General features: G+C 38.2%; 1 protein-coding gene across 1 annotated transcript; it reads right to left on the bottom strand.

Annotated features, from left to right (window-relative positions):
- Positions 1 to 7,765: 7,765 nt before the first annotated feature.
- LOC143553398 (uncharacterized) lies at positions 7,766 to 10,463 on the bottom strand. The gene is made up of 2 exons (XM_077043404.1): positions 10,198 to 10,463; positions 7,766 to 9,751 (listed from the first exon to the last, which is right to left on the bottom strand). The coding sequence occupies exons 1-2, from the start codon at positions 10,304 to 10,306 to the stop codon at positions 8,064 to 8,066; spliced, it is 1,797 nt and encodes a 598-aa protein (XP_076899519.1). The 5' UTR covers positions 10,307 to 10,463; the 3' UTR covers positions 7,766 to 8,063.
- Positions 10,464 to 11,838: the final 1,375 nt, after the last annotated feature.

The raw sequence follows: 11,838 nt of genomic DNA, 5'->3' as shown, positions 1-11,838 counted from the left end.
TTATAGGTTAACTTTGCTTGTTTAAGAGTTGATTCTTGCATATCTTTCACCGCATCGTTTATCAAGTGAGTTATCTCGTATCTAATCCCTTTTTATTTTAAATGCTTTGGGATGTTCATGTGTTCATACAAAACTTGAGTCTTAAACTGTTTATGAACTTTAGTCGCGCAGTATCCCATGTGTTGAGGACGTAAACTTGGCTGTTTATTTGTATGTGTGGATCATTAACCGTATGGACGGTCTATTCCGCAGTTTTCATGGTACCATTAGATGAACACGGGAGAACTATCGTTTATGATTTTCTCTTTTGTTACACTTGCACAGTTAGTCTTGTTTGTGAGCTCAATTGTGAGCACTGGCAGTCTTGTCTCTTAGAGTTGATCCCGATCAGATTACACCCTTGTTGAAAACCAGACATACACATGTTGCGCGCAGATTAATTGTTATCTATGTATTGTATTAAACTTGATTTCTCACCAACACGCAAGTGTTTGACGTTTATTTTAACACATGTTCAGGTTTGCAGTAGCTGTTTTGGAGCTTGTGGACACGTAGGACGTTTTTACTTTTGGACCTAGAATTAAAATGTATCAAGACAAGTTAATGTTGTTTGAATGTTATAATTTATAATATATTGATTTATGTTTGATTTATGTTCTTTATTTTCCCCGCTGCGCGTGCGTGATAAAATGTGTATTAATAAATATTGACACCAATAGTGTCACGAGTAATGAAACAATATGTGGCGCCCCGATGTATAATCCGCCTTTGGTCGGGGTGTTACAAAGACTTTGTTGTCTTTAGTGATGCATCTCATTCCGGTTTGGGATGTGTATTAATGCAACGAAAGAAAGTAATCGCCTACGCCTCTCGTCAACTCAAGGTGCACGAAAAGAACTACACGACTCATGATTTAGAGTTAGGCGCCATAATCTTTGCACTTAAGATATGGAGGCACTATCTTTATGGCGTTAGATTTATCGTGTACACCGATCATAAAAGATTGAAACACATCTTTGAGCAAAAAGAGCTTAACATGCGCCAACGACGCTGGATGGAAACTCTTAACGACTACGACTGTGAAATCGTTTATCACGAAGGTAAAGCCAACGTTGTGGCTGATGCCTTAAGTCATAAAGAGCACGAAAAGCCAAAAAGAGTCTGAGCGTTAAGGCTAGAACTTCAAATTGATCTTATTGACCAAATCAAATCTGCTCAAACTTAGGCGATCAATGAAAACAAAATCTCCGATGAAAAACATAACGACACCATTGACTCGCTAGTTAAAGGTGACGATGGTATCCTTAGAATGGGAAACCGGATTTGGGTACCAATCATTGGGGACTTGCGTGAGAAAATCATGAATGAAGCTCATAAAACCAAGTACATGATGCACCCCGGTAGTGACAAAATGTATCAAAACCTTAAGTCGAACTACTGAATCAGTTTTGATATTCTAAAAAAATATCAAAGAAGAGTAAGCCTAAATGGTAGAATTCTTTTTCTAGGACTGTTTTATAAATTCTGTTCCGATTGCATCTCTTAAAATAAGTTTAGTATCAATTTTTATTTCACCTATCTCATAGATTCCAGTCAAAGATTCATAGAATCGAAATTCCATCATTGCTAGATCATATTTAGTAAAATGAACTTCATTTTATTGACATTAGATTTTATCAACGGCTATTATTTAGTAAAAAGTATGAAGAAATAAAGTCCTAACGGCTTTTATTATGGTTTCATTTATATAAAGGGCTTCGCCACTTACTACTTTTCTTTTCTTTTCTTTGTTCTCATCACCTTTAGGCCTTCTTATTTATGCTTGTAGGGCTTATTTAGCCCATACTAAAACGTTTGGTTAATTTGGGATATATTCTATTCCAGGTGTTATCAGTATCTAGAAGAAAAAATGAATAATGTTTTTTTAAACATTTTTCATCAAGTTAATCAACGTTATGTACCCATATTATTAATGCAAATTTAATTCAAGTAATTACTTATTTGCGTACCAGTATAATGCTTTAGAAAATGATACAATATCTTGATATACGTGAGAGTTTATGCATGTTAACTTTATCTATCATCATTAAACATGTAACATCCTAAAATATTCTAATATTAAATAAAGACAGTTGCGTTAAGTTGTCATGTGTTAAATAATTAATTAGTGTTAATAAAGAAGAATGATGGACTTGGATAATTAAAGAGGATTAAAGGGTAATGGGCCTTAGGTCCATGGGCTTTAAGGGATATAAATACCCCTCAAACCATCCTAAAACCCTAAATCCTCATTCTTACCATCTTATTCTCTTCACACTCAAAAACACACACACACCTACACCACCATATTTGGCCGAGATAGAAGAGTAAGATCCGAGCCAAACAAACGTTGAATCCTCGTTACACAAGATAGATGCAAGACCAAAAGCTCATAATCAAGCTAAACCGTAACCTTAAAACACGTAAAGGTATGTCGTTTATCTTTAAAGTTTATGTTTTTATAAACGGTTAGCTTTGAAACTTGAATCTAGTATAGATCGAGTATAAACAAGTATTAAAATAGCAAACTTGATGATAAAACAAATCTGTTGAACCCGCGAACATAAATGGCTCGATTAAATGAACCCGTAAACCTAGTATTGTACGTTTTAAGCTAAAGGTCCAAACTTTATGCTTTTCCGGGCCGAGTCTTATCCGAAATTGGCCATGAGAACGTTTACGGTAATGGTTAAGATCATATCCGAGGTTTATACGTTGAAACATAAGCGATTAGTGGGTTAAGACAAAACCCGTAGCTGCTGTTGCTGGGCAACTTCGCCCGTAGCTAAGTTCGCTACTGTTAAACTTCGCCTGGTTAAGTTATCAGCATGCTAAGTTCGCCTGGTTAAGTTCGCAGCCTGCTAAGTTCGCTTGGTTAAGTTCGCTACTAGCTAAGTTCGCTGATGTTAACTTTGCCAGTAGCTAAGTTCGCTGATGTTAACTTCGCCAGTAGCTAAGTTCGCTTCGGTAACCTCTCTATACAAGTTCGCTGAATATAAGTTCACCTAACATATAAGTTCGCTTAAGTTAGGTTCGGTAACGAAACGGATAGCGAATCAGACTTGATTCGTTTTGAGGAATGAGTTAATGAATTAGGAAATAAATTAAAATCCTAATGGAAAATGTGTTAGGACAGTTAATGTAAATAAATTTTTTCCAAACTGACCTGGCAGCTCGACCCCAACCAGGGGCTCTGACCCTTGGACCCTGCTAGGGGCTGCCGCCCCTAGACCCCGCTGCCAGGGGCGCTGCCCCCGGACCCCCGTTCGTTGTGGGTAATAACTAAGACTAGAAAGATGATATGAGTAGTGATAGTTAATTGATACGTGTAATTATTATACAGTCAGCCGTGCACAACTGAAGAAAGGGATTACCATTAACGGTGAACGTAACCGCATACAGTGAGTTTCTAGCCCCATTTCCTTGTTATGTTTTCGGGGCTGTGTGCATACTTGATGTGAATGTTAATACACTTACCTTAAATGGTAAGTGTATGTCTTATTGACGATTGTGATAGTTATGTATGTATACTTGATAGTACGTGAACGACCTTCGGGTATTGCACGATTGTTAAGGTAAGTATAGTATGGTATGTATGAAATGTGTATGTGAATAAGGAAGTATGTACGATTATGTTGTGTATGGTATTAATTGTACGGATATGATAATGAAAGGTAAGGTAAGGTTAAAGGGTTGCATACCCTAATAATATATGCGAAGGATAAAGGGTTGCATACCCTAATAATATATGCGAAGGATAAAGGGTTGCATACCCTAATAATATATGCGAAGGTTAAAGGGTTGCATACCCTAATAATATATGCGAAGGTTATAGGGCGTAATGCTCTTTAAAACGTAAGGTAAGTATATGAAGGAAAGAAAGTGTGAAGGTAAGTAAGTATATTAAAACGAAAGTATGAAAGTACGTAGTTATGAATGTATTGTATGTTATGTGATTAACTAGAACTCACTCAGCGTAGCTGACTTTTAGTATGCATGCAGGTGAGTAGAATGAGGTAGCTTGCTTGAGGGGACAATTGGCATTGAATAAGAGGCTGGCATCGGAAGACTCAAGACGTGTTATGTTTTAATTACTTAGTTTTTGAAAGACAAGTTGTTTGTTTAAGACAAGTTTTGGATTGTTATGAAATGTTTATGAAAGTTTTTATGTTCCGAGAATGTTTTAATTAACTCTGATATTTAGAACTGTGTTTATGAGTAAATCCAACACCCAAGTAGGGCTACCGGTAAGGGGCCCTTACAAAACATGTCTACGGTTTACATCACACTCACACAATGACATGAAATATATGAATTGTGCGTATGAGCATTATCTTCTTGTATGAGACTAATTTGGCAACATTGATGGTTTACAATGTTTGATTGTATTACACGTTTTCCGGTTAGGAAACAAGTGCTTGAAATAAAGATAGATAAAGTTTGATTAGTACAAAAAACTAGTAATTAAATAATTAAGGTCTTAAATCACTTGTATTTTTTTTGGGAGGAACCCACACAACACAATTAAACAATGTAATGCAGCCAAGGTTGTGTTATGTTTTAATATCGTCCATTAACTTACTAAGATTTTAACACAGTGTGGACATGGATAACTATCGTATCACGAGGATGTACGACCATTAACAAATGTTACAATGTTGAGTGGACATGGATAACTATCATATCACGAGGATGTATGACTATTAACAAATGTTACAACATAATGTTGTCAGTACCTAAATAGTTTTTAGAAGCTCAAAAGTTAGGAACAATAAAAAATGATGGAATATGTAGGTGTAACTAGCTTATAATTGGATGAACAAGTTATTATCATTCAAGGTTGTTATCAATTTTCGAAAAATCTAAATACATGAATTTGGTCATCTAGTGTACGAACAATCAATCACAAGGGAGATACACATATTTGTTCTTAAAACTCTCTAGGTCTTTTCCGATTGAGAAACTCATGAGTACTGTCAAATTGTTTCAATCTAAAAGTGCAACACAATTCTCCAATATGTCAAACATTATATAATCATGAACACGTACACAAGAATATTGTAAAAAAGCTCGAGAGTTGGGAAACTGTCTTATAGGTTTGGTGGTTCGTGCATCATCGACAAAAAGTTTAAGTGCACGAAATCGGGTATACATTTAAGCTTTGTGGGTTGAGTTTGAGATGAAGACATAGATTGCGGGCTACATTGTTGGCCAATCCATGTTATCCGATAATTATTAAACTTTCACTCGAAACATAATGTTTCCCGTATATTATTTATCAAGTTTTACTACATCCAAACTAGACTTGTGGGCTTATTTATTTACTTATTTAAATATTCACATTGGCCATTTTGGTTGTATGTATTAACATAGATGAACCTAAACTGACCTAACCCCTATTACTTAAGGTTATCCGAACCCCCTTTCTCATTCAATGGATAAACGAACCGTTTGTAACCAAACCATGTGTTATGAATATATAAAAACCAAATTATCAGCATAGGTTAGATTTTGATCTAGGAGCGTAACAATTATATTCACCCCTAAATATTGTTTTGGATAAAAATCTGCTAAGGATAATGTATCCAAATTCATTTAGTGAGGATTAGTGCTATGGTGATGAAAACAAGTATGTATCGATCACAAACACAAACACACGGATTTGTTACAGGAAAAAGCCTTTGATCTGGTTCGGATCGCCGGCACAAAAACCCCGGGTGATGACAAATAATCTATCACCACTTTATTAATAAAAAAAGGGTGTTACAAGGTTTGGAGAATATGATCAGTATTACAACAATAGCTAAATGAACGGGCTGTGATAGAGAGAATGCTCTGGTGTGTGTGAATACAATGTGTTTTCCTAACTGATCATAATCTCAATTTAAATAGGAAAATAATAACAAATATCCCTAATTTTGGCCTAGAATCAATCCTTTTCATAATTAGAGCTGTTTCCTTCATTATCCACGCGTTTTCTTAACTTGATAGCGAGATTATAGGTTAGACCTGGTCATTAGCCGTTATACCTGCCATAAATATCAAGATAACAAAGGAAAATCGTTAATAAATAATAAATATTGAGGATCACTGATCCTGACAGGATCTGCAACATATTCTAAGGATAATTGATCCATATTATATGTCAGGATAACATATCCACAGTGTCAAATTTCCGTGCACTAACAATTGCCCCCAAAATGGCGGTTGTGATAAGATCACAGCTGTCATTTTGCCTTTGAAATCAAACTCCCTGCAAAACAGATGAGATTTGACAAGCTGGATATAATAATGACGTTTCCTTGGGAACTTCCCTTCCGGCTGTATATCCAACACCATTAAGTTACCATAAGTGTTGATCCTTCTATGATCATTGAACTTAGGATACCTGATTCAAATAACTTATAATATTAACTGGGATTAAACCCAACAAACTGGGGACAAGCCCGTGCAACTGGGGAAAAGCCCGTGTAACTAGGGACAAGCCCGTGAACTGGGGACAAGCCCAAACTGGGGACAAGCCCAAATACGGATGTTAACTGGGGACTTGCCCAAACCGGGATTTAGCCCAAACGTGAGATAACGTGAAAACGTTATAAACCGGTGGTATGGTACGTCTACCATAAATCGTAGGATCCTCCATATAGCCGAAACAACGAAATTGTCAGCCACTAAACGTGTACTGGTCCCGCTGCCCCGGACTATACGTTGGATAGCGTGCGCTACAGGCGAGTGTGTAGAAACTCTAATTTATAAGAAAGGTGAAAACCTTTAAACCTTAGGGGATATGACCATCGGGGGTCATATCCAATCGTGGGCTAGGCCAAGGGAAATAGTAAAGTACCTTAAATGTAAAGGAGAGGTGGCCAACCTCTTAGACATTGAACCTCTTATTGAAATCTGCATTGTTATTTAAAACTTGGAAAAAGACAAACGTTAAAAATATATTATCCTTAAATTAATAAGAATCTGAAATGAATAAGTGATCAGATAGATATTACCAATTTCAGGATCCTTGATCCTTCTAGGGATACTTGATCCTGATTAGAAAAAGTATTTCTTGAGATGAATAGCATTCCATGCTCTAGGTAACCTGTTGCCTTCCATAGTCAGCAGGTGATATGCCCCCTTTCCGGCTTCTGATTCGATCAAGTAGGAGCCTTCCCATTTAGGTGCTAGCTTTCCATCTGCTGAATTAGTTGTGTTTTGGAAGGCTTTCCTCAAAACTAGATCTCCTTCTTGAAATCTTCGAATCCTTATATTCTTGTTGTATGCCCCAGCTACCCTTTGCTGATATGCTGCCATTCTGATTTTAGCTAGGTCTCTGAGCTCATTAACAATATCCAGTTCTTGGAGAAGGATTTCGTTGTTGGCTTGAGGATCACGGATGCTTGTTCTGGCAGTAGGAACCACCATCTCTGTAGGGATTACAGCTTCTGAGCCAAACACCAATGAGAAGGGTGTTTGACCTGTTGCATTCTTTGGTGTTGTTCTATCAGCCCAAAGAACATATGGTAGCTCTTCGGCCCACTTGCCTTTCTTGGATCCTAGTTTCTTCTTCAAGTTGTTGATAATAATCTTGTTACTTGATTCTGCTTGACCATTAGCTTGAGGATGAATTGGTGTGGAGGTAATCATCTTAATGCCCCAACTGTCACAAATGTTAGTGGTTCTTTTCCCGATAACTGGGAACCATTGTCACAAATAATTTCTGAAGGGATACCAAATCTAGCAATAATATTTCTTTTAATGAAGGATATCACCTCTTTTTCGCAGACTTGAACGAAAGCTTCTGCTTCTATCCACTTTGAAAAGTAATCCGTCATCGCAAGCATGAATACTTTTCCTCCTGGAGCTTTAGGTAGCTTACCCACAATATCCATGCCCCACTTCATGAAAGGCCATGATGAGGATATATGATACATAGGCTCTGCTGGCTGATGCAAAATATTGCCATGTCTTTGACATGAGTCACACTTTTTTGAGTACTCCATGGCGTTTCTGTTCATGGTAGGCCAGAAGTATCATGTTCTCAGAATCCTTGAGAATATGGCTCTACCTCCAGTATGATTACCGCAATCTCCTTCGTGAAAGTCTTTGAGCACCTCTTGAATTTCAGGATCTTCGATACATCTCAAGTATGGACCTGCAAGAGATTTCCTATACAGAATATTATTTAATAAAATGTATTGTGATACCTTAAGTTTGAAGGACTTAGGATTCTCTGTGGCTGGAATTTCTCCATTTTGAATGAACTTCTTGACCGGGAGGATCCAAGATCCTTGATTACTTGAGGATAATGGATCCAAAGGCACAATATCTTTGTCAGTTGTTATCTCCCCAACTTCTTGTTCTCCTATTGCTGGTGAGAGTACATGGATGATTGGGATCTTCGTATCTTCTGGAATCTTCAATGATGAAGCTAAATTTGCTAAAGCATCTGCCCCAGCATTCTCTTCTCTTGGTACCTGTATAATACTAAAAGAATCGAAGGACTTTGATTGTTCCTTCACAACATCTAGATATTTGATTAGTTTTTCACCTTTAACAGCATATGAGCCATTAAAGTGGTTAGCCATTAATAACGAATCTACATATACTTGAAGATACCTGATCCTCATGTGTTTAGCTAATTGCAAACCTGCGATCAGAGCTTCGTATTCCGCTTCATTATTGGTGGCTTGGAATGCACACGCAATGGACTGGGGTATTATGTCCCCTTGTGGCGATTTCAGTAGGATACCCAATCCTGTTCCTCTTACGTTGGATGCTCCATCAGTAAAGAGGATCCAAGGATCCTTGGTTTCTTCCACTTGTTGAACCTCCAAATCAGCTTCCTCTAGCATGTCACTACTAAAATCAACCACAAAGTCTGCAAGCGCTTGTGACTTAATGGTTGTTCTGGGCTCATACTGAATATCATATGCACTCAATTTCACAGCCCATTTAGCCATCCTTCCTGACAATTCTGGTTTTCTAAGCACATTCTTAACAGGATAATTTGTTCTTAAAATAATAGTATGTGTTTCAAAATAGTGTCTCAACTTGGTTGAGGCCATAATCAAAGCAAGAATTAATTTTTCAAGGTGAGAATACCTGACCTCTGCATTTAACAGGCTTTTACTTACATAATATACCGGGTGCTGTTGTCCTTCATGATCCTTGGCCAGAACAGCACTGATTGCATTACCTGACACAGCTAAGTACAGGGACAACGGCTCACCATCTATTGGCTTCATCAAAGCAGGCGCTGAGGATAGATAATCCTTAAGAGCCTTTAGTGCATCTTCGTGCCTTTGAGTCCATTCAAACTTTTTATTTTTTCTCAAGATATCATAGAAGTCTTTGCACTTCTCTGAGGATCTGGAAATGAATCTGTTGAGAGCAGTTATTCTTCCCGTCAGCCTTTGGACATCTTTAGCATTCACAGGAGACTTTAAATTAATGATGGCTTCTATCTGCTCTGGGCTCGCTTCTATTCCCCTTTTAGTCACCATGTATCCTAGAAACTTTCCAGCCTTAACACCAAAATAGCATTTTGACGGGTTCAATTTCATGTTGTATTGGTCAAGTATATTGAATGCTTCTTCAAGATCTCTAAGGTGATCCTCAGCCCTCTTTGACTTCACTACCATGTCATCTATGTAGACTTCCATGGTTTTGCCTAACTGATCCTTGAACATCATGTTGACCAATCTTTGATATGTTGCCCCTGCATTTCTTAATCCGAACGACATAGCAATATAACATTATATGCCGGTAGGAGTCATGAATGCCGTATCCTCTTGATCAGATGGTTCCATCTGAATTTGTTGAAATCCAGAGGAAGCATCCATAAAGGTAAGCATCTCATGCCCTACCGTTGCATCCACCATGGAGTCTATATGTGGTAACGGGAAAGGATCCTTGGGGCATGCCTTGTTTAAATCGGTAAAATCGACACACACCCTCCACTTTCCATTCTTTTTAGAAACAACAACCACATTAGCCAACCATCGAGGATACTTAACCTCTCTGATCATACCGGCCTTAAGAAGTTTTTCAACTTCCTCTTGTATGATCGCGTTCCTCTCAGGAGCGAATTTCCTTCGCTTCTGATGGACGGGTTTGTAGAATGATCAAGGCCCAATTTATGAGTAATTACATCCTTAGAAATACCTGTCATGTCTGAATGTCTGAAGGCAAACGTGGATTTTCGTCGCTTTAGGAATGATACCATATCCTCCTCGATCTCGTCAGGGATACAAGATCCTAGGAACACCTTCATATCTGGATCTTCAGGATCTAAAGATACTTCTTTTACATCTCGCTCCCGAGCTTCCAGCACGTCCCTAGGATGTTGCTGTAATTTCTATGCTACCGTTTGTTTAGCTGTCGGCTTTATTGATGAAGAATAATAATTCTTGGCTTCCACTTGGTCACCATCTATCCTTACTACTCCCCAAGGAGTTGGTAGTTTGATGCACTGATGGTAAGTAGAGGCTACAGCCTTCATTCCATGTATCCAAGGCCTGCCAAGAATAACGTTGCAACAAGAAAGACTGTCAATAACACAAAACTTTTGGTAAGAGTTTAACCCTTCGATTTATATTGGGAGTTTGATGTCCCCCAATGTTTTCTTAGTTTCACCACTGAAACCCACTAGCACCGACGTTCTCGGGATGACTTCCGAGTCCTGGATGTTCATTTTCTGTAGTACGTCATGTTGGATGATGTTGACCGAGCTTCCACCATCGACTAGAATCATGCGCACATAATGGTTAACAATAAATAAAGTTACAATCAAACCATCGTGGTGAGGATCCTGGATGCTTGTCTTATCTTCTTCATCAAAGAAGATTCTTTTGTCAGTAGTCAAAGTAGTGGATATGACTGGTCGTTCTCCGTTCTCCAACTTTGTTTCTTTGGCGTGTCTTTTTGCTGAGGAGAAAGAAGTACTGCATATATCTGAGCCACCGGAGATGAAGTTGATTACTTGTGCGTCTGGTGCGGGCGGAGTTGCTTTCTGTGGTACATCTTCAGGATCCTGGATCCTAGACTTTTTTCTTCCCAAGAGCTCTTTGAAATGACCCTTGCTCAGGAGGTATCCAATTTCCCTCCTTAAACCAATACAACCTTCTGTCTGATGGCCAAAGTCTTCATGGAATGCACACCACTTGGAATTGTCTTTGAAGGATGTTGTTTTCTCATTTTTTCGAGGCCACCTTGCTTTCTCTCCAAGATCCTTCATGGCACAAATCAAACCATAGGTATCAACAGAGAAGCAATACTCGGAAATACTTGGGTAGTCCTCATCATCTTCTCCTTCTTCAACTGCCCGAACATTTTGATTGTTGAATTTGGAGTACGGCTTTGATTCGTTGTTCCTGAATGAGGATCCTTGTTTCTGGTTAGGTGACTCTTGTTTCGTTGGAGCTCCTAACCGCTCTTGGATCTTTTTGTCATCTTCTAGTCTTATAAATCTGAGTGCCCTGTTTCTGACTTCATCTAAAGTCCTGCATGGAGTCATCACAAGATCGTCATAAAATGGGGAGCCCCTTTGACGTCCCATCTTGAATGCTTCAACAGTCGTAGCCATATCAAGACTAAGGATCTCTAGGGCCTCCCTGCTAAACCTTGTAACAAAATCCCTAAGGGATTCATTATAAGGTTCGACAACTCTATACAAATCACTACTTAACTTCTCAAATTTCCTACTACAAGAAAATTGGCTGTTAAACAAGTTAACTAAATGCGAAAAAGAAGTAACAGAAAAGGGAGGAAGACTTAGCAGCCATTTTAAAGCAGATCCTGTTAGTG

This window comes from Bidens hawaiensis, unplaced genomic scaffold (assembly GCF_021521415.1).
Source record: "Bidens hawaiensis isolate Kalapana, Puna unplaced genomic scaffold, B.hawaiensis_p1.1 tig00001032_1, whole genome shotgun sequence".
NCBI classification, from domain to species: Eukaryota; Viridiplantae; Streptophyta; class Magnoliopsida; order Asterales; family Asteraceae; genus Bidens; species Bidens hawaiensis.
This window is presented reverse-complemented; position numbering and strand designations above follow the sequence as displayed.